This window comes from Carcharhinus amblyrhynchos, chromosome 4, assembly GCF_965287045.1.
Source record: "Carcharhinus amblyrhynchos chromosome 4, sCarAmb.v2.hapA, whole genome shotgun sequence".
NCBI classification, from domain to species: domain Eukaryota; kingdom Metazoa; phylum Chordata; class Chondrichthyes; order Carcharhiniformes; family Carcharhinidae; genus Carcharhinus; species Carcharhinus amblyrhynchos.
This window is the reverse complement of record NC_137327.1, coordinates 24,388,528-24,411,959: the sequence shown is the minus strand read 5'-3', so window position 1 is coordinate 24,411,959 and position 23,432 is coordinate 24,388,528. Positions and strand designations below refer to the sequence as shown.

At 39.3% G+C, this 23,432-nt stretch overlaps 1 protein-coding gene across 3 annotated transcripts in view; it reads left to right on the top strand.

Moving 5' to 3' along the window:
- The first annotated feature begins 313 nt into the window (after nucleotides 1–313).
- def8 (differentially expressed in FDCP 8 homolog) overlaps nucleotides 314–23,432 on the top strand; it is a 28,031-nt gene continuing 4,912 nt past the window's right edge. For all 3 annotated transcript variants that reach the window (XR_013886456.1, XM_080186854.1, XM_080186853.1), the window contains exons 1-11: nucleotides 314–455; nucleotides 6,928–7,056; nucleotides 8,041–8,135; nucleotides 9,012–9,161; nucleotides 9,980–10,121; nucleotides 13,200–13,364; nucleotides 16,556–16,683; nucleotides 18,308–18,421; nucleotides 19,182–19,262; nucleotides 19,453–19,593; nucleotides 21,090–21,199. Coding sequence is in view for 2 of the 3 variants with exons in the window: in XM_080186854.1 (XP_080042980.1) it covers nucleotides 6,939–7,056; nucleotides 8,041–8,135; nucleotides 9,012–9,161; nucleotides 9,980–10,121; nucleotides 13,200–13,364; nucleotides 16,556–16,683; nucleotides 18,308–18,421; nucleotides 19,182–19,262; nucleotides 19,453–19,593; nucleotides 21,090–21,199 (1,244 nt within the window). In the remaining variant the exon portion in view is untranslated. The remainder of the gene's footprint in view (nucleotides 456–6,927; nucleotides 7,057–8,040; nucleotides 8,136–9,011; nucleotides 9,162–9,979; nucleotides 10,122–13,199; nucleotides 13,365–16,555; nucleotides 16,684–18,307; nucleotides 18,422–19,181; nucleotides 19,263–19,452; nucleotides 19,594–21,089; nucleotides 21,200–23,432) is intronic.

The window sequence follows — 23,432 nt, the reverse complement described above, 5'->3', positions numbered from 1 at the left end:
GGATGCTGAGGGTGCAGACCCTGATTGGTGGATTGCTGAGAGTGCGCTCTCTGATTGGTAGGATTGCTGAGGGTGCTGATCTTGATTGGTGGAGTGATGAGGGTGCGGCCTCTGAATGGTGGATTGAGGGTGTGATCTCTGATTGGTGGATTGATGAGGGTGTGATTGATTGGTGGATTGATGAGGGTGTGATCTCTGATTGGGGGATTGATGAGGGTTTGATCTCTGGTTGGTGGGTTGCTGAGGGTGCTGTTCCTGATTGGTGGGTTGCTGAGGGTGCGGCCCCGGATTGGTGGAGCCCTGCCGGGTCGCTCTGGCCGCTATCGCGGGCTGGGTGAGGCTGGTGTGGGGGAGACGCGGCGGGGCAACATGTCGCTTTGTGATGGTCCAGTGCTTCAGGCTGCCTGATTTACCCCGGTGTCCGGTTTCTCTCCCGTTCACACCGTAACGATGAGGTATCGTGTTGGAGCGCTCTCTGTTGTGGCGATGTATCCATGCGGCAGTTGTTAGATTCTCGGCCGGAGTGAATGCGATACAAATGATCCCCTCCCAGCCAAGGGCTACAATGTAACCTCCCCCTGTCTCCGCAACCCTGGGCCCAGCTCCTCTTGGCTGCACTGCAGCGATTGTGTAATCCCAAATTCATTCACTCGGTCTGATGTTACTTTGTTGCGCAAAAAATCAGAGTGGGAGGTTCAGAAATGGGATATTCCACAGTACTTGAAAAAAATCTTCAATTGTCCACACCAACGCGGTGTAGACATGTCCTTGTGTACTGGTTGTTATCCTACACTACTTCCACAGTTCCTTACGATTTTTTTTGCTAAACATGTGATTCTCTTCATTTAAACGAGGCAAATTAGACATTTATAACTTTGAAATTAAATTATCAGCTCGTTTGTACCAAGTGACTTTTAAGAGTTTTTTTTGGCATGTTTCCTAGACTCTACGAGGAAGAAACGTGTGGAAAATTCACTAGCCTTGTTTTTGTAGTTGTAGGAATTGCATTGCCTTCGAGTAAATGAGAACAAATGGAAGGAACTTGCTTCATTTTAGGTAGAGTTTGCGCCAGTTTTATCAGCACCATCTATGCTAAATGGGTCACAGCAACGCAAAAGATGAGCGTTTCTATTATCTTTGACGGAAAAATAACTGCCAGAAGTAACCCCACACACAACTGCGTATTTGTTGCTGTGGGAACTGAGTTGGATTTCTTTTTAAGTTTCAAAATATTTTGTTTGCTAAGAAGTTGACCAGCATTAACCAGTGAAATTAGGAATTGTTCAGTTCAATTTTTAAAGTCATCGCTAGTGACTTGATATCAAGTTAACTTAGGTAGACAACAAAACACTCCCCTTACAAAAATGCATTTTGTGTTGTTGCAAACCCACTTTCATCTTAGTGAAATTGCACTTTTAGGTACATCTTAAACTCAGCCCCTTGGTTCTAGTGCAAACATCCTCCTGTTTTCCATCCTATCAATTCTTTCAGGATCTTGTATGTTTCAATAAGATCGCCTCTCATTGTTCTGAACTCCAGTGGGAATAGTCCCAACCTGAAGATAAGCCCCTTGCCCCCAGGAATAAGTCGTGAATCTTCTCTGAACTTTTCTGAACTAATTATATCTCTTTTTTCAAACAAAGACACCTCAACTATATGCAGTATTCTCAACATGGTCTCACCTAGCGTCCGAACAGGTGCAGCAAAATATTCCTACTTTTATCAGAGCAAACTACTGCAGATAGAATGCTACAGTGCAGAAGGAGGCCATTTGACCCAACGAGTCTGCACCCCATCGCAATCCCATCCAGACCATATTCCCATAACCCCATGCATTTACCCTAGCTAGTCCCCCTGACACTAAGGGACAATTTAGCATGGCCATTCCACCTAATCTGCACATCTTTGGACCATAGGAAGAAACTGGAGCAGCCAGAAGATGATATGGGGAGACTGTGCAAACTCCACACAGATAGTGACCCCAGCCAGGAATCAAACCTGGATCCTTGGCGCTGTAAGGCAGCAGTGCTAACCATTGTGCCTCCGTGCTGCAAGGTTGGATGCCAAAATCTGAAACAAAAACAAAGTATTGGGTAAACTCCCCTTGTAATAATGCCAAACATTTCATTTACCTTCTGGTTGGGCTGGATTGTTTGTCTTTTTTTGTAAATATATGATATAACAATATAATCAGCCCTTAAAGGTTTATAGGTTATGGCAATAGTTACACTTTTGGCATCAGCCTGTCCCAGCGGCAGGCATGCCTCCCCTACCATCTTATAAAACTCAGAAGATTTGTTATCAACATCACAAATTGCTTTTTTTAAAAAAACAAACATTGACAAATATAGACTGACAGTTGGTTTATAAACCTGAATAGTGGCTTATTTAGTCTCTAACAGGTTGGAACTCCATATCACTGCATCTGAAGATCTCTAAGTATCCTACCTGCTATCAATTGTGCATTCAATCTAACAGACAAAGGGCTATACAAAAACAAAATGCTAGAAAATTTCAGCAGCTCTGACAGCATCTGTGGGGAGAGAATGGAACCAACATTTTGAGTCTAGGTGACCTTCGTCAGAGCAGAGGAATCAGCAGAGATTTATACTATGAGTGGGGGGGATGGGGAAGAGAAACAAAGGGAATGTAAATGAGGGTGCAGAAGGCTGGGATCGTGCTAAAAGTGTCCATTTAGTGATCGGAATGGTGAATGGTAGAACAGAGGTACAGATGTTTAAAGGACTGCCAGGGGATTATGACAGTTGCCCTGAAGGAGGGGGCAAGAAGGAGAGTTGGAATGGAGAAGTGGAAAATGGCAGTGAGAAAAAAGGATGATAAAATGGGTGAAAAGAAGAAACAGAATGAAAGAAAATAAATGGAAATGGAGTGAAGTTGGAGAACAGAGGTCATGCTCTGAAGTTGTTGAACTCTGTTCAGTCCAGGAGGCTGTAAAGTGTCCAATCGAAAGATGAGGTGCTGTTCCTCCAGTTTACATTGCGGTTCAGTGGAATATTGGAAAAGGCCAAGGACAGACATGTGGACAGGAGAGCAGGGTGATGTGTTGAAGTGGCAAGCAACAGTAAGGTCTGGATCTTGCTTACAGATGGACCAGAGATATTCAGCAAAGCGGTCACCCGGTCTGCATTTGGTTTCTCCAAGGTACGGTAAACCACAGATTCCGGCATGACAGAGAGCTATGTTTATTACCCTAGTATCACTGGTTTGTGGATTTGATGAATAATGTAGGGTTATAATTATATTCTACTTTGATAATTGTACCAATAAACATTCTAAAACTAGACTGTTCTTTAATTTTCCCAATGCTGTCTGCTTCCTATCATTTCTTTTTGATCCTTGTAAAGTGCTCTGCTCACTAAATAAGATAAAGTTAGAATATTCAGCAGTGTAGATATGCATGCTGCAATCATTTGGGAGCATTGACCCCAAAATGCGTATAAATCAGCTTTGGGGTCAATGACAAGTTGAACCCTGTATTTCTTTTGAGTCATAAAGTTAAAAGATTTCAGTTCATTTCACCGTCAAACATTTGAATGTGATTTTTATGTTTGACATAAAAATGTATTAAAAGAAACAGGGAACACGTCACTTTATTAAATATAAAGAAAAAGAAAAATTTTTTTTAAAAATCTGGTTGCAATGTTGAGATAGCTTTCAATTCTCTCCTGCCCTGACCCTGGCTTGTCCTCTGCTCTAGCTTTGTCCCACAAAGATATGGCTGACATTCTAGGCTTGTGGAAATCCTGACCTGTATTCTATTATTTCCTGGCACAACAATGGATTCCAATGAACTGTACAATGTCTGAGCATTTTTAAATGCATTAAATTCTTACATTAAATATGTAAGCAGACATTACAGCTGTAGCTCATTCTACTCATGAATGGCTGAAGAAAATGATTTCAAATATTTATACACCTTGTTTTTTTTTGAAGCAGCTTTTAGGTCCATTGTTGTGGGAAGTTGGCATCTAACATGCTAAAATTAGTCTTTTAAATATACCAATAAAATTTCCTTTTTTTAGTACAGATCCTCTCCATTACAATTGTTTTAAAAAAATCTGTGTTTGCATCTGTATTTAACCTGGGATTTTGTCAGCCTAAACGTTTTGTTTTAGTGTATCAGGATGTTGTTGACCTGCGTTGAAAGATATTTCATGCTCAAAAACTACAGTGTTTTTTGATTTGTATATGATGGGTCATTGTGAGTGTCAGATAAATAAAAACTATTCTTTTAATGGAACCACAGCTGGCAGACTGGTTAGCACTGCAGCCTCACAGTATCAGCGACCCGGGTTCAATTCCAGCCTTGGATGACTGTTTGTGTAGAGTTTGTACTTTCTCCCTGTGTCCGTATGAGTTTCCTCCGGTGCTGTGGTTTCCCTTCACAGTCCAGAGAAACGCAGGTTAAATGGATCGGCCATGCTAAATTGCCCCTTAGTGTCCCAGGATTTGCGGGGTGTATGAATTAGTCATGGGAAATGGAGGTGGAGGAGAGGGTCTGTTAGAGATTTCCTGCAGACTCGATGGGCCAAATGGCCTCTTCTGCACTGTCAGGATTCTATGATTCTTTGACATGGTTCATGTTAGCTACTGAGGCAAACGCAGCATAGTAATCTCTGTGACTTCATCCAAACATTGTTTGTGTCAGCTGTGGTTCTGTTGGTAGCATAAAAACCTCTGGGGAGAAACTTGTGGGCTCAGAACTCAAAAAAAATGAGACTGATACTGTCAGAGGTGCTGTCTTTTGGATGAGACACCAAAATTAGTTTTCCTGCTCAGGTGGATGTAAATGATCCCAGAGTGCAATCCTAAGGAAGAGCAGGGGAATTATCCCATATGTCCTGATTAATATTTATCTCACAATTAACATCACAAAAACAGATTATCTGGTCATTTTCAATTGCTGTTTATCGGAGCTCGTGCACAAATTGGCTGCCTCATTTCCTGCAGAGACTGCACTTCAAAGATACTTCAGTGGTTGTAAAGTGCTTTGGGATGTCCTGTGATCATAAAAGGCATGATATAAATGTGATCTTTCTTTAACCACTGGCTGCTCACTCAACATTTAGGATTATAGAAATCCCCAACAGGGAAGGAAGCGCTTCAAACTGTTTAGTCCTTGTGGGCTTTTTGCTAAAGTAAGCCAAAATTACTTCCCAGTGTTCTATCTTCATAGATCATCGTCTTACTTTGCTTCCACTTTTAAATGGAGCAGTAGTCTCTGTCTTACCTACTCTCTTTAGCAAAACATTCCATGTGTAACTCTCCCTGTTCTTTTATCTGGGTGCAGCCTCTAACCATGGATTGTATATGGTCCGAGTGTTTTGTTTATAAACTAATTTTTGCAAGGGTGCCACTCTGGTTGAGTAAATGATTGCTCCCAAATCTCCCATCACAAAAGTAATAACAATAGTTTGTCTTGTTCAGAATGTCCTGTGAGTGTGATTACAATTTTCTTATCACATTAACTGTACTTCCAGCATGCTTCAGCTTATAAAGGCCTCATTGTTTTACTTTTGATGAGAAATAAAGTTGGATGGTCAGAGAATGCAATAGAACTGGACATTGTAGCCTTCATTGTTAACACATGCTGAGCTATATGTTTAAACCAACCGATTAGACTTTGTGATCAGTTTGATACATCATAATCCAAAACAAGCAATCTTGTCTGCATCAGCAAGCAAGCAGTGTGTGGATAGATTTGAAATCACACTCAGAATGTGTTTGCCTATTCATTAGCGTGATAGAATCAAAGAATCCTACAGTGCACAAGGAGGCCATTTGGCCCATTGAGTCACAATCCCACCCAGGCTCTATCCCCATAATCCCATACATTCACCCTAGCTGGCCCCCATAACACTAAGGGGCAGTTTAGGATGGCCAGTTTACCTAAGCCATCCATCTTTGGACTGTGGTAGGAAACCAGAGCACCCAGAGGAAACCCACACAGACTCAGGGAGAATTAGCAAACTTCATAAGGAAGACCCAAAATGGAATCGAACCTGGGTGCTTGGTGCTGTGAGGCCCACTAATCATCGTGCCACCGTGCCGCCTATGATTATTTTACAAATGTTTACATATGCGCATTGGAGTAGAATCTCTGAATATTAGTTTTTTTATTTGCAGCTGATTGTGTGATTGCTTTTTAAAGTTCCAAATGCAAATGTGCCCTACAGTAATTCCTTAAGGTCGCAGATAAGACTTTGTACTTGCTCCAGCTTGATCATACTAGGACAAAATATTTTCTAACTGTGCAGCAGACTTTGCTTTTTGAACTTGGGGTGGCGGGGGTAGAATGGATGTTGCAGCGCTCCGTGCCTTGGAAAGACAAGAGATGGATTCGTAGCCACACCTCAGTTGCTGATCTTTGGGCCATAAGGAAACACTGACAAAAATCAGTGATTTAATGGTGGTCAGTTGGTAAAAGATATTTGTAGGTTCGGGGAACAGCTGACTTGGCTGCGGAATTATCTACTGCATAAGACTTTTCTTTTAAAAAGATGGGACTTTTATTCAGAAATTGCAGGTTTTTTTTTACTAAAAAGAACCTGAGATTATTCTATCACTTACTGTGTTGAGCAAGTGTTCGTGATCAATGAACAAGTCTTCATGACAATCTAACCACAAAGATTGTGGTTTGGTTCAGACGGCCAATCCTTTTCTCACGGCTCTTGTTTGTACCTAACTGCATTTGAATCTTCTGCTCTCAGCTCAAATGTACATGATTGCCCCTTGAATAAATTCTGATCTAACACCACAGTAAATCAGTACTTAATTTCTCTGCAATAAATTCTAATTTCTACTCAAATTAATTCATATTTTGCTTACTAGCTGAGGGATTAAATATTGAAGGAAAATTCACTTCAATACAATATGTAGTATTTTCAAATTATTTTACCTCCTCAGGTCAGACTGACATGGAATACGATGAAAAACTGGCACGATTTCGACAAGGTCATCTCAATCCCTTCAATAAAGACCCAGGTGAAAAGGTGGAGAAAGGCAGTGAGGAAGAGAGTGATCTGCCAGTAAAAGGTCAGGACAGTGTCATTCTAGATTGTAGTGTCATTGGGAACAGTCTAGTATCCAATTCTCTTGTTTTTCTCCTAACTTGTATTATTCATTGACTCAGAGTGCTATGTTCACTGATGCAGGACTAGCATTTCTCAAGGGTTAGAGAAGAAATGATTGAAAATTGGAGTCAAGGTAAAAGGTGTTCCATATTCATTTGTTCTGTCACTCCCTAAAGGTCTTGGCTTGCCCTGGCTCCATCATTAACGCAGCTGAGGTCAACCAGCTTCTTAAGGTGATCTGAGGAATGCAGAGGCTGGTGTTAGAGGTGAAGACAAGAAAGGGCGATTACAAGGATGGAACACCGGAGGCCTGCTGAGACTGATAGTGCTGTAATCCAATTTGAATCACTGTTTGGGGAGCTGAGAGTTGGTGGGGGGATGGTGCTGCTGAATATAGGAAGAAATAAAACTTCAAATCACTTCTTAAAATGTAGAGTTGGATTATGATCAAACTAAACATTAGATTGTGCAATCTTCATGCCTCGACAAAGTATTTCACTTTCGATGTCAATTGGACCCGTTGCACGTAATGAAGAGCCGTGTGACTGCCAGTCTTGTGACTCCATGAAAGATGGGAGCTACAACAGGAAATTACATAATGCATATCTAGTGAACAAAAGCTGTTATACAGAAGTCAACTTTCTTTGCAGTTGAGTTAGATGACTTTAAAGTATAAGATATGAGTTGAGTTTGGAACTTTCTTTCTAACCATTTGTGCGGATATGTTTTAAAAGCACCAAGGATATAATGATGAATCAGGCATTTCTGCAGTTGATCAACTTCAGTGAAATTTGTATAAAGCTGGCTGGAGAATATCTCCTACGTGGGTGTTGGTTATAGTAATATTAGCACAAAATTCCTGGATATACTTGTGTGTATTTCTAGATAATTTTTCCTTTCAGTAGCTCAAATTTCCATTAACAAATACCATTTTTTCCTATTTTAGGATTATACACAGACTCTTTGTATAGGGAGGTCAATGCACATACAGACCGAATGATGGATCTTGGCCTGGCTGAAGATCATTTCTCCAAACCAGTGGCAAGTATTCACTTTTTATTTAAATGAAGATAAGTGAGGTATTTATTTTTTTTTTAGTACATACTTAAAGATAAGCACCTAATTCTCCTGTTTTCATCAGGAACGAAGCCAAAATATCCTTTTTTCAAAACTATTTTTATAATTCTCTTCAGCCCAAGTCTGATATCAGAGAGTTAATTTTGGTCCTTGTATAGGTTCATCTACCTAGAATGTTATTCTTATGTTCTGTATCGTAACCTTCTGCAGAATGCTGTTTGAAGTAGGATTACAATTTTTTATCTTGTGCTTTATGATGACTCTATTTTCTGAGCGTGAATTCTTTACTGTTCATCAAATGTTAAACTTAGAACAAAAAGAGCAACAGTCAATCCAGGTGTTGGAGAGTGCACATCCACCACCCTCTATGCTAATTGCTCCCAGTCAGCACCAGGAGAGGAATCAGCCCTGTATCTCGTTGTATCTTGCCATTCTCAGAAATGTAAATCCACATGTACAAGGAAGCAGAGGACATGGAATTAAGGTGATTGACAAAAGAAGCAATGGCAACATGAAGAAAATCTGTTCTATGCAGCAAGTGGTTTGGATCTGGAATGCACTGCCTGAAAATGCAGTGGAGGGAATTGGATCATTACAGTACAGGAGAAAATTGTAGGCCATGGGAAAAAGATGGGGAATTGGCATTAGGTAAGTTACTCTTGTACAGAGTCAGCAAAGGCACAACAGCTGAAAGGCTTGCGTCTGTGCTGGAACGATTCCATGTCCTGTTTGGTTTTGGTGCTAGCCTCTTTTCTGTTTCGCTCTTTATGTGTAAGCATGTGAAGAATCTCATGTTCTTCACCTTGACTGTTGTCTGTTTTCTGTGTCTTTATTACGCAGGGATCATTTGTAGCATTAGACATTGAGAATTTGAAGCATGCAATCGATGAGGTGAAGCAAGTTATATTAGATTTGCCAGAACATTCCGAGAAGCAGAAAGATGCCGTCGTTAAACTTATCCATCTCCGGCTTAAGCTACAAGAACTGAAGGTTTGAAATGTACAGTGTAAACATTTTTTTAAATACTGTCATTGAGGGGAGAGTAAACTACAAAATGAAGTGAAAAGTGGAATAATCTGATGGACAATAAAAGGGAGCAAGATGTGATACCATTTGCAGTTGAGAGGGGAACATCAAAAGATCCTAATAGCTATTTCAATGGTAAGGAGAGAAAGTGCTCTTAAACAGGTCCTGTCAAGTAACATTGACAAAGGCTTGGAATGAGCTGTTTGACCAAGCATATTGGATCATAACCACAAGCCAGTCAGCCTGATGTGCCGGGGAAACTTTCAGAGGCATTCAGGCAATATACCAAACAAAGAGAAAGCTGGTAATAAATTTCTGCAAGATGGTGTCAGACTAATGAAGTGAGAAGATGTGACAAACGAAGTTTAATGCAGAAGTGTGAGATATGATTGATAGGAAATAAGAGGAGAGGTAATATGATTAGGTGGATTGTCCTATGATAGGCTGAGTAAATTGGATCTATAATTTAGAAAAATGAGCATTGACCTCACTGAAACCTATAGAATTCTGAAGGGGCTTTACAGAGTAGACGGAAATCTAATGGGGGATGCAGTGGCACTGGACTAGTAATGCAGTGGCCCAGGTTAATGCTCTGGGGATGTAGGTTCAAATCCCACCACAGTAATATGATAAGGGCTGGAAAGTTTATAGAATCATTGAAGTTAGTGAGAAACTCTGATTATGCACATTGCGTAGAAATTCTGCAGTAAGCTTCATGTAAGAATATCATCGTTAAGTAGATGTTTGACCATTTTTTTTTGTGCTGGCATTTTTTTTTACAGGATCCTGATGAGGATGAGCCAAACATTCGAATTTTGCTCGAACATCGGTTCTACAAGGAGAAAAGCAAAAGTGTCAAACAGTTTTGTGACAAGTGCAGCACCATTATATGGGGCTTGCTTCAAACCTGGTATACCTGCACAGGTGAATACTTGGTGTTTGCCCCAGTTCATGTTTGCTGTGGCCAAAATCTATTTGGGATAAAATCTGTAAATAAACATTCCATTAATGACTTTTTAAAAATCCCCCAATTATCGTGTATTTTTGAATGTCCACTTTGGGATAATTCATTTTAATAAAATATAGATGTACGTTAATAACAGTGTATATTAGAACTACTGTAGCGGTTTTTATACAGAGGCTTGTATGTTCGGCGGGAGGAATTGACCCAATTAAGTCTGTAACTTTCTTTATTTAGCAGCATGACATAGGTAATTTTTAAAGTGTTAAATTTTATAGAATCAGCAATTGTGAATTTGGGGTTAAAGTTTTGTTTGGATTATGCATTTGAATCTTCATACAAGTGACTTATTGCAGTTGTTGGTCTAAAAAATTGAAAAGTCTTGTAGGCTTTTTTAAAAGGCAAATTTACACATCTACAGGATCATGTTTTATGCATTCTACATAATTTATTACATGACAAAAATGAAGCATATTAATATCCTGCCACTTTTAAGATGCATTTCAGCCAAATACTCAATTATAATGACAAGAATAGGCCTAAATGAGTCATTTTATTACCATCCTCCCTCTTTCTGTGTAGAATAGACTGATACTGGCTCAGCAGGAGTCCTTGAGACCATGACACAATGTTAACTATTAGGAGAAAAACCTTGTGGTATTCTGTGAAAAGTGCTGCTATTGTGAGTGTCCCTTATCTTGTTTCTGTTCAGCATTATTTTATCTTTGCTGAAAAATGGTCCATTGTTTGCTAAAAATGCAATGCTTTTTTATATTTCCATCACTAACTTGTGTCACCAGACTGTGTAATAGTGGTATTTGGGGGCACAGAATTTGTGCTCAGTCCAGCCTTTTGGACCCATCAGAGTAATTATAAAAGCTCTTGTGAAAAAAAAATGCTGTTTACAAGGTGCATTGTTACTGCAGCTTTAGCAGTCCAACCTTTGACCTGCCCTGATGTGATGGAAGGGCAATAGCAGCCAGCAATAACAAAAATCATGTTGTTGCTCTGAACAGATGGATAGAGACTATAGTCTCCCCTTGGCCGAATCCAGAATGTTTAACCTTTGTAACCTTGATTTTGGTTGTTTGTGTGCCTGCTTTTGGAAACATTAGATGAAAGCTGTGGTCCGGGAAGATGTTAGTGTCTTCAATGATGATTTATTTTTTCTACAGAATTGCTCTTAACTGTATTGTGAAACACAAAAAACTGTTTTGTGTCCAGTTATTTCCACACATTCGCCATGCCTACCAGTTTTGTGTCATTGACTTAACATTTTAAACGTACTGTTGCTTCTTTTGACCTCAAAGTTTTGTTTTTGTTCACTTTTCAGAAAGTTAGAAGAGCAACCAAGAGAATTTTCCTCATGGTTCTATAGCCAGTAGTATGTGCTCATTCATGAAAGTCCAGACCTGATTGACTGCCTGGCTCTGATCACAATCTCTAAGATCTCCCTCTGATCTTGACATAATCATCGGCCCACCTTAGCAACACACACAAAACGTTATGCCAAAAATACCAATAATAAGAAATAGTTATTCATTGTATTGTAGCTATGTGTAGGGCGGCACAGTACTTAGCACTGCTGTCTCACAGTGCGAGGGACCCAAATTCAATTCTGACCTTGGTTGACTGTCTTTGTGGCGTTTACACATTCTCCCCGTGTCTGTGTGGGTTTCCTCCAGATACTCTGGTTTCGTCCCACAGTCTTAAGATTTGTAGGTTAAGTGGATGGGCCGTGCTACTGTCTCAAGATGTGTAGTTCAGTGGATTGGCAGGGTAAATACGTGGGGTTTCAGGGATAGGACCTGGTTGGAATGCTCTGTTAGAGAGTCGGTGCAGACCCAATGGGCTGAATGGCCTCCTTCTGCACTGTGGGGATTTTGTGATATATTTCAAAAAAAATTGAAAAAACGGAATTCCTATTTTTCCCTTTTCTACACGGTATGCTGTAGTATTGTAGTCTCATGGAAGAGGGATGGAAACATGATGCATCTCTTGGACGTAATGGGCGGGATTTTACAGCCTCACTCGGGCGAGACCAGAAATTCCCAGCTGAAGTCAACGGAGATTTCCATTGTCGGATCCTTAGCCAGTCCAATTCTATGGCAGGCCAAGTGGTGGAGTTCTGCTTAATTCTCCACCTCAACTGGCCTTTCTTTCCCAATACTTGGGTAGACAGACTTCAGAAAATTGTTAAGACTTGTCACAAGAAGGCATTTCTAGCATCAACTCATTTTGCACACAACTTTTATTTTCAAAAATGTTTTTTATGTTATGTTTCAGCTAGCTAATATACTCCTGCCATTTTAAGAAGAAAAACAGGAAGCAAAAAACTGAAGAAATTATTAGGTGCACTTAGTAACTTTTTTCTTTGTTCAATGAATGGAACAATTGATTTGTTTGCTTGGTTTTCTTATCACCAATCTTTTTGGTTACTAAGTAAAGTTGGTACATACATATTTCATTGATGGAATATGTCAATGGATGAAATAAGAACTCTAGCTAATTTTGCATTACTAACTTGTAATGAAATGTGATGCAATAGGCTGTTATTGAATGAAAAATGTTTTAATTGAGTAAATACTTATTCATGAAGTGTAGAGTAACATTCCTCCTTGCTTATGCTTTGAAGGGTCTTGAAAGACTGGTAGAGAACTAGTCACGTTTGATTTGCATACGGAATGATGTCCAGTACTTTTAACTGCAAACTAAAGAAGATTAGTGAATGGTACAATGTTAAACTGAATTGAAAGAGATTCTCTGATACTTTAATAAATAGTATAATTCAGTTGTAATATAATTTGATACTAACCAACTTGAGAAGTAGTAAAATGAAACTTTGTTTCATTAATCCTGCTACACTAACTCAAACTTATTGTACCCTCATGTAAAGTCAGTAAACAATACAGAGCATCCTTGCACAGAAAGGAATGCATTGTCAGGAATGTAAATAAAATTATCTGAGAAGCTGTGATTGATTTATCTCTCTACTGCTGCATGTCACGGCTTTTCACTGAGCTTAGTTTCCATGTTGGCAGGTTGTTACTACCGGTGTCACAGTAAGTGCTTGAACCAAATCACCAAATCCTGTGTAAGGTCAAAGGTCAGCCACCAGTCTGAATTCGAACTCAACATCTGTCCTGAGGTGGGATTAGACAGGCAAGATTATCGATGCGGAGAGTGTCGTCAGCCAATCTCTCTGCGTGGGTACACTGTTGTAATTTGTTTTGGAACTTAAACAATTGTTGTGCAAAGTTATCTGTCAAATGAATAATGTATATTTTCCTGATAAAGGTGAAGAATGGAGAAGGCTTGCATCAAAATTTAACTGCTTGTTTCATTAACAGTGATGGAAGATGCTAGTGATTTGATCTGTATTTAATGAATATTCTGTATTGTTTTGGTACTTTTCCATTTATTTTGGTACAATAGGTCTTGACAGCATAATGAACATAAGAACATAAGAAATAGGAGCAGGAGTAGGCCATCTAGCCCTTCGAGCCTGCCCTGCCATTCAATAAGATCATGGCTGATCTGTCGTGGCTCAGTTCCACATTCCTGCCCTCTCCCCATAACCCTTAATCCCCTCGCTTATCAAAAACCCATCAACCTGCGTCTTAAAAATATTTAGCGAGGCAGCCTCCACCACTTCAAGGGGCAGAGAATTCCAGAGATTCACCACCTTTGAGTGAAGAAGTTCCTCCTCAACTCCGTTCTAAACTGCCCCCCCTTTATCATGAGGCTGTGCCCCCTAGTCCTACTGTCCTCTGAGCAGGAAGAGTCTCTCCACCTCTATCCTATCCATCCCATTCATCATCTTATATGTCTCAATGAGATCTCCCCTCATTCTTCTAAACTCTAACGAGTACAAGCCTAGTTTATTCAGCCTCTCCTCATAGCTCAACCCCCTCAACTCCGGTATCAGCCTAGTAAACCTCCTCTGCACTCCCTCCAAGGCCAAAATATCCTTGCGTAAGTCAGATGATTAAGAGAGCTTCATTGGATTTTTGCATACCAATATTGAGGTGTTAAGACTGGATTTTGGAGACTTATTTTCCTTACTGCTTTCAAAACAAAATGAAAAATTATCCCATCACAGCAGCTGGGAGAATTTGGGATCATGCTAGTAGTACACAAGGGAATCTGCACCAAGCAGAAAGCCTCCAGTAAATGTGACTGGAAGAGGCTAACACTTTTTTTTGGCCTATGAAAGACTGAATAAGATAGAGGAGCAACTCAGACAGGGCACTTTTTTTTAAATTAAAATGTATCTTTCTAGATCAAACAGATCTAAAAAATGTATTCTGCTTTGGAACAGTCAGGTAATCAGAAGATGAGAATTCTTGTTGATTTGTTTATAGTTGCCATTTTAATTAGGAAGTTTTTTATTAAGTCATTGGGCCAGATATAATACTGGTGCTGTCATTAGATAATTACCAGAGACAAATGTTTTGAAGGAAAATTTCACTTCAAATTTGAATGGACTGTAATATCAAACTATTGTTTAAAAAAAAAGTACATTTTTGAAAAAAGTTATCCAAGGAAAATGGGTCTCCACACTGAAGTCAACAAAAACTGGGAAAGATGTAGAAATCTCATCAAAACTGTTGGCCTAAAGGACACCAATCTCCTCCCAGTAAAGAACATCTGAGACTTTGGTGATAGCATGTGGAACTTTATGTGAGATAGGGTGTGAGCATCTGCGGTCAGAATAACAAGATCCAGAAGACAATGGTTCAGTGGGATGAATGTTCACCTTAAGTCATCTTTTGCCAGTTTGGCTAGATCTTTGAAAAATTAAGAAAATGACATTGCACGGTGGCATAATGGTTAGCACTGCTGCCTCACAGCGCCAGGGATCCAGGTTCGATTCCCAACTTGGGTCACTGTCTGTGTGGAGTTTGTACGTTCTCCCTGTGTTAACGTGGGTTTCCTCTGGGTGGTCCAGTTTCCTCCCACAGACTGAAAGACGTGTTGGTTGGGTGCATGGCCTAACTTAGGGCTGTGCTAAATTCTCCCTCAATGTACCCGAATAGGCACCGCAGTGTGGCAACCAGGGGATTTTCACAGTAACTTCATTGCAGTGTTAATGTAAGCCAACTGGTGACACTAATAAATAAGCTTAAACTATTTTGCCATCACGCACAGTTTCGACTCCTTCATTTCAATGATGATTGAAAAATTTTGGGTCTAAATAGTTCACCAAAGAAATATTACATTAATTGATTTCTGTTTTGCTATGGTAAATCTTTGACCTTAGACATCTTTTCATAAGAAAAATGCAATTTTTGTGGCACCCCTTCATAGCACATTGACTAAAATCTACAAATAGCAACAATGTAGGGCATTGCAGTTCAGACTTTCTTCCAACACTTAACAAATTGTGCACCCGTGTGCATACTGTTAGTGGAGCAGCATGTTACAGGAACATTACCAGTTAGTTATATTACAATGCGTTGAAGACCATATCAACATCCATCACCTACCTCTTGTCTATTATGAAGAGAGTAAATACCATACTATCAAACTAAAGCTAATCATCAGATTTATTTATAAATAGATTTTTTAACCAAGGGTAGAGTAATGGTACCAATTCTTGGGATACAATAAAGATAAAATCTATTCATAAGGGGTCAAATATCCTCTTTTGGAAATTGTTTCTTTCTTACGCCATTCATTATATCACGAGACTTTTGACCAGAAGGCTAGTGCGAATGCATGAGGCCACATTGGGTCCATAACGGTGATAAGATTCTTGAGACTATTGAAGTTACATTTTCTTAATTTTTCAAAGATCCAGCCATACTGGAAAAGATGACCTGAAGTGAACATCCAAGCCACTGTGCTGTTGTCTTCTGGATCTTGCTTTTCTGGCCACAGATGCTCATACCCCATCTCACATAAAGTTCCATATGCTATCAGCCTATTCTGTGCTGTTCCTTATTGAGAGAAGCAAGAAGGTAGGAACATAACTGTTGCAGGAATGGAGAATTCATTGTCGCCGCCTCCCCCACCCTCTGCCCTCCCCCCCTCCCCCACCCCGCCTCCCTGTCCCCACAGTAGCCACCTGACCTTGCATCATACATTATTGATAAATACAGTAATGTCAACATATTCAAAGCGGCATTTACACTAGTGATGCAAACACAAAATATACAACAATACCTGTATGTAAGACTTACATATATGCATTCGTACAGTCCAGAAATGTAGTGCAAAAATTATCTTGTAGTGTACCTGATTGAAGATGCATGGGATTTCTCCAGTCAGAAGAGTGAGATGATGCTATTTCCATGACCAGCCTCATTATTGTAATATCAGAACTTCTTTTTAAAAACAGCCTTCTGCCTTCCACTTGTAGTCTCGTCACCTTAATTTTTATTTTACACTTCAGGTGGTGTCCCTAGTGAAGCGCGCATGTGTGACTATACAGGACGATATTACTGCAGCAGCTGCCACTGGAATGATGCAGCAGTCATCCCAGCACGTGTCATACACAACTGGGACTTTGAAACCCATAAAGTGAGTGCCATGGATGAGATAACATTTTGATTTGGGGGGGGGGAAGAATGTAGTAACAGATATGAAGATGGAAACTGAAAAATAGTCAAGCAAGTCCCTTAAAAAAATTATATTGGCCTTCAGCAGAGTTGCTATTTCAAGTCAAAAAAAATGTATCTTGCATCATGTCTTTTGTAGCATTTGATCCTAAACGATAGAACTTGTGCGCATCAGTTTCAGGTTTTCTCCTTTTACTCACCGCACAACTTGTTGAAATTGTGGGAAAAGTATGAAATGAAACAATGATTCAGTATATAAAGAGTATTTGTTTTTGGAAGAGGTACGCAGCATACCAGCAACAAGGTCAAACTGTTGCAGATTATTAAAGTCATTAACTTGAGATTGATTGCAGGGCTCACCCTGGTGCATGGCAATTTACATGGCACATAAGTCATCAAAAAAGCTCAACTATGTTCAAACTTTAAAGCAAGAAAACAGATGTCTGAGCTGTCATTGAATGAAAAGATTACATCAATTGACATAGTCAAAACTGCCAACATTCTACAATGTGTAAGAACATTTAATTAAGTGGATAATGTACTCGAATGCATCCGAAAACTTCCACTTTTGCAGAACTGGTTAATTTAATGCTCACTTGCCTTTTAAAGAACAAAGCCCTGTTATCAATTACTATATTAAAAACATACCATTAAGTCCCACGTTTTGCGACTTCCTTATTTGCGTTTTCACCTACCTGCGCTGTGCACTTTGTACACTGTATTGCCTATTGCGTGAACAATATTCATTCATCCGTATTTTTCTCCCTCTCTCTTTCCCCAGGATGTTTGGCTGGTGTTGAGTGTTAGTGTATTGATTCAGACAAGCAGGAGTTTCCTTCTTGCCTATGTTGTACTTTTTGTTTTGGTCAAATCATTATTATTCAGGGAGCTGAAGTACAGTCTGACCAATTTTGAAATCTTTATCAATGTGTATTGTGCAGCTTCACGTGAATGTAACGTGCAAACAGTGGGACTCTACTGTATTTATCTTATCTTTTTAGCATTTTATTACGACATGAAGTTGGCAACACCTTTGTCAAAAGGAACCCAGTTACAGAACAGAGCCCCACCCCCATGCTTCATAAGCTGCTTTTAACCATGCTTCTTCCAGAAGCTTGCCACCTCCTCAAAAATCACAGCCTGAAATGCCTAAGCCTCAATGCAGTCAGTGATGTTGGGAGTGCTGTGTGCGTGCTGATGACCCATGTCTTAATCCCACACTGATAAAACTTGCCAATGATAGGAAGGGGTCAGGTATCCCCCAATTAGGTCTCGCCCACCATGTCTTTGGATGGCCCTTCTCCATTTGGACAGAGAGATGAAGATCCAGCCCATCATCTTTGATGAATTTAAGAACTGTCTAGTTGAAAATCATAGTAGCATGAAAACCACAACAAACCTTGGACAACATTTTGTAAACTGTGAGAAAATGGTACTAGTGTGGGATGTTTTGATGCATTACTTGGAAGAGAATGTGAATATGTTTAAACTTGACACTTCTATTGTTAAGAGACCTGACACTTGCAGATGCTACCTGAGATTGTACTACATGGGTCTTTGCCTGATTCTTGTTTTCTTGCTATTAGGTGTGCCGTTATAGTATGAGGTATCTCACGCTGATGATTTCCCGGCCAGTACTGAAACTTAGAGTGATTAATCCACTTCTCTTCAACTACGTGGAGGAACTGGTGGAAATTCGGGTATGGCAAAATCCAGCGTAAACTTTACACCTGAACATGTGCAACAAATAAACCTGCTTTGTTTATTAATAAAAATTTTAACTAAAAAGTACGAATGGACCCACCTTATATTAAATTGATCTTTCTCTACACCCTAGCTATGACTCTAACACATTCTGCACTGTCTCCTACTCTATATACAGCATGCTGTGTCTGTATAGCGAACAGAAAACAATACTTTTCACAGTATGCTAACATGTGACAATAAATCAAATCAAAAAATGTTAGGAAGAACTGCACAGACTCTGTAATTACAAACAGTGGTTTGACTTATTACACTTGCATCAATATTGTCCCTTTTGTTTCAATGGTGTCCTTGAAAACTTTCCACAAAGTTAATCTTCCTTTTAGAATTTTTAAAGTAGCTACAGAATTTAACCTGTAGAGTTTTTTTTAAAACATCCGGAATTCATTGCATGTGAAGAAAGCAACTTTGAACCTATCTTTTCCTGGGGCTTGGAATGATTGCAAGTTTAGCCTGTTTGAGTCCTCTGCTCTGAACATTTAGCAGAGTATCTCAAGCTGAAATGTTAAACTGAGTAGAGTTAGTTTGTGATAACATGTTCTACTATCCACTAAGTTAGTTTCTATTTACTTCAATTGTGCAGTTTTTTAAAATTGGGTCTTATTCAAAATTTTAGTGACATGTCTTGAAGGTGTGTGGCGCTTATAAAAATTGGTTGTTTAGTTAATATGCATTGTGTTTGGTTTTTGTCTGTAGAAACTCCGACAAGACATCCTGCTGATGAAACCCTATTTCATTACCTGTAAGGAGGCAATGGAGGCAAGACTGCTGCTACAGGTTGGTTTATTTTGTCACAAGAGCAATGTCCATAGGTGACGTGTGCTGTAATATTGATTCAAATAGGAAAACAAAATCAACATTTTGGTCCAAATTGGCTATTCTGAAATTGAGATTGTAAGAAAAAATACATTATATCCATCCTTTATGGAAGAAATATTCAGTGTTTGTCTAAATATTTGTGTTGCAGTTACAGGATCGACAGCACTTTGTGGAAAATGATGAGATGTATTCCTTACAGGATTTAATAGACATTGCCACTGGGCGTCTGAGCTGCACTTTAACTGAAATCCACACCATCTTTGCAAAGCACATTAAGCTGGACTGTGAGGTACTGTCAGACTTTTACTGTTATTTTTACTTTGTGATTACATCAGCCTTCAAAGGGAACTACATTTTTAGTTGCAGGAAACACAGCCCTCAAACTTTACCCTCTCCTTTCATCCAGTAGAAAAATATTGCATTTTTATTGTGCTTCTTTAAAGAGAGTTGCAATATTGTTTCTGAGTGATTTTTTTTATGTCACATTTTTCAGAAAGAGAAATTGTTAAACTTAAACATGTTTTTGCTGTGTATGATTTTTCAACTCCTAATTCATTTAAGGACCATGCAAGTCATACCTCAAAACCATAAAATATTTGGCTTAATTGTATCAATTATGCATATAAATATTAAGCAAAGGAAATACTCCACAGACCAGAGAACCTCTGTGGAGAAGGATTTCCAGCATCTGTCATATTGGTTATATAGCTGGCTTTCTACATTTGTACTCTTGGCTTCATTGTACATTTTTACCAATGGAGCTAGTCACGCTCCCTTAATGGGAATTGGAGCAATAGTTATTCACTGGGCTAGTAATAAAGAGATCTGGATTAAAACTCCAGAGATTCAAGTTCAAGCCCCACTGTGGCAGCTGATGGAATTTAAATTCAATGAATGAATAAATCTGGAATAAAAAGTTAGTTTCAGTAACAATCAGAATGTCATAAAAAGCCCATCTTATTCACCTGTCCTTTAGGGAAGGAAATCTGCTGTCTTTACCCAGTCTGACTTGCATGTGACTCCGGACACCGTTTAGGGAAGGAAATCTCTTGTCTTCACCTGGTCTGGCTTATGTGTGATTCCAGACACACAGCAATATGGTTGCCTCTTAACTGTCCCCTGAAATGATCAAGTAAAACACTCAGCATGAAAAAATTTTTCTCCTCATCTCCGTCTTAAATAGGAGATCCCTTATTTTAAAACTGTGTTCCTGTACAGCCCAATAATCATTAGACCATTAGATATAGGAGCAAAATTAGGCCACTCAGCCCATTGAGTCTGATCTGCCATTCAATCATGGCTGATTATTTTTCTCATCCCCATTCTCCTGTCTTTTCCCCATAACCCCTGATCCCCTTATTAATCAAGAACCTATCCATCTCTGTCTTAAAGACACTCAGTGACCTGGCCACCACAGTCTTCTGTGTTCCACAGACCAATCATTATCCATTAGTTTTGTTTAAACGTTCTTTTCGTTAACATATAACATTGTATTTGCAACCTTTTGGGTGCTTAATTTCCTCATGTATATGTTATATCATTTTCTTATCAATTGATATTTTTATGTGATAAACAAAGTTTATTGACAATGTTCTGATCAGTAGTATTCCATGTGATGTATCTAAAGGAAAACAGTTTTCAATCTCTAATCAAAGGCATCAAATTTATAAGTAAACTGTTCTGATACCACTGCAAATTCTTCATCCTGATGATTGTACAAAGCTGTATTTTTAAGTTACGAATTGGATCAAAATCAATCTTTTGAATCTATGGCTTGTTTTGCAGCGATGTCAGGCTAAAGGTTTTGTCTGCGAGTTGTGCAAAGAGGGAGATGTGCTCTTTCCATTTGATAGCCACACATCAGTATGCCAGGATTGTTCAGCTGTATTCCACAGGTTGGTACAAAGAAATCCAGCTAATGTTTGCTTGACTTCCTGGTTGGCAGTAGATATTCCAAACTCATAAATTTGAAGCTTGACTCATGGTAATTGAGTGACTGTAAATTTATATATCAAGGAGTTCATGTTAGGATGCAGTTATAGAGGACGGATGCTTCATTTTTCTTTTAAACAAGAAGTGCATTGTAACTGTGTGCTAATATTGCCAATCCATGATCTGATTTGAAGGCTGCTGCTACTTCACCACCCTCAAGAAAGAAATGAGGATTTGAGAGGATTGCACAATATAACATAAATAGGGGAGATGAAACTTTCAAAAGATAAAAATGCTGAGCTTGTAATTGTCTGGCTAAAATGATCAAGCTGAAATTAAAACAATGGAAACCGAAATGGACTTGAGGATCACTGCTGCCTCTTTGTATAAATATTTTGGATTCAAAAACTCAATATTGCAAACCAAGGAGACAGCAAGGCAGCTCTGAAAGTAGCATGTGTCGGATAAAACATGTAAATGGGCAGGAAATTCACAAAAACAGAAAATACTGGAAATACTTAATGGGTCAGGCAGTATCTGTGAGGCAAAAGGTTAACATTTCAGATTGATGGTTCTTCCTTAGAACTGGTCACGAAGAGCCATCAACATGAAACATTAGCTCGGTTTGTCTTACTTATGCATTAGTGAAGAATTACATGAAGTTTAATTTAGAAAAATACACTGAAAAAATATTGAGTAATTCCCCCAAGTCTTGAACAGTGTTGAAATAGCTAAGTATAAGGTATAAGGTAGCATGGTGGCACAATGGATAGCACTGCTGCCTCTCAGCACCAGGGACCCGGGTTCAATTCTGACCTTGGGTCACTGTCTGTGTGGAGTTTGCACCTTCTCCCCATGTTTGCATGGGTTTCCTCCAGGTTCTTCAGTTTCCTCCTGTGGTCTAAAGAGGTGCGGTTTAGATTGATTGGCCATGATAAATTGCCTCTTAGTATCAGGGGAAATTATGGGGTAAATGCATGGGGTTATGGAGATGGGGCCTGGGTGGAATCAAGCCTGCACCAATCACTCAATTACCATGATTGGTGCAGGCATGATGGGCCTAATGGCCTCCTTCTGTACTGTAATGATTCTTTGATATCTATTCTGTGAAAAACAGGATAGACTAATGAATCTTGGTCAACATGTCCAATGTGGAGCAGTAATCATCGAAGTCAATGGAATGTTCAGAATGTCTCATAGTAGAATGCAGGAAGCTGTGACTGAACTGTAGAGCATTATGCTTAGTACCTTCAGTGCAATGTCCAGTTCTGGTTACTGAGATGAGTGAGATATTCAAGCACTGAAGACAACGCAGAAGCGTGCCACAAAGCTGATCCATTGTTGAAGGCCTGATCTATGAGAAAAGACTGAGGGAACTAGGATGTGTCAGTCTGGAAGCAGGAGGCTTGAGTGGTGATCATAGGGATGTATAATGTTACAGAAATGAAAATGGTAAATCCAAAAGCAAGAGTAAGTTGGGAGATACGAATAAATGAGTAACATGGAAGTTCAGGGCGCGTCAATAAATTCTTCTTTAAGTAATCAACCTGTGATATAGAATCCCAAGAAGAGTAATGGAGGTAAAAATACTGCAATCTTTGAAAGCGTACAAGGAACTTCATACGTTCGAAGGTGGATGAATTAAGATTTTGAATTTGTAACTTTATCGGGGGTGTATTCTGCTGTGATTGAATGTAACTTAATGTAACTAATTTTGTTATCAAACTTTCAAGTTTCAAACTTTCAGGGTTATTCAGACACATTTCTACATTTGGTTTTCTTTTAAAGTTTACTCAATCCATTTTAAAAATCTGATTGACCTAATGCTAGAAGGCAGGACAACCAATGTAAAGCCTGTTCTCAGCACTTCTGTGACTACACATCAAGATGTGCCAGAGCGTGTACTGAATTACATACTCAAAGAAGTTCAGTAGGATCTAACTATTTCTCAAAAGAGTGACATTTTTTCTTTTTCTCAGTATTTCCCTTTTCATCCTTTATGGCAGAGCATTTTCTTTGTCTGTCTTGTAGAACACTACACAGATGAGGCCCAGGCCAGGGAAGCGACTTAAAAACTAAATACAATCTTACTGTATCGAGGAGCCATCCATTACAGCACGTCATTGTGCTTTTAAAGGTAGAGCAGTGAAGGAAAAGAGGGAGTATAATAACTCGAGCTGATATTACATCATCAGA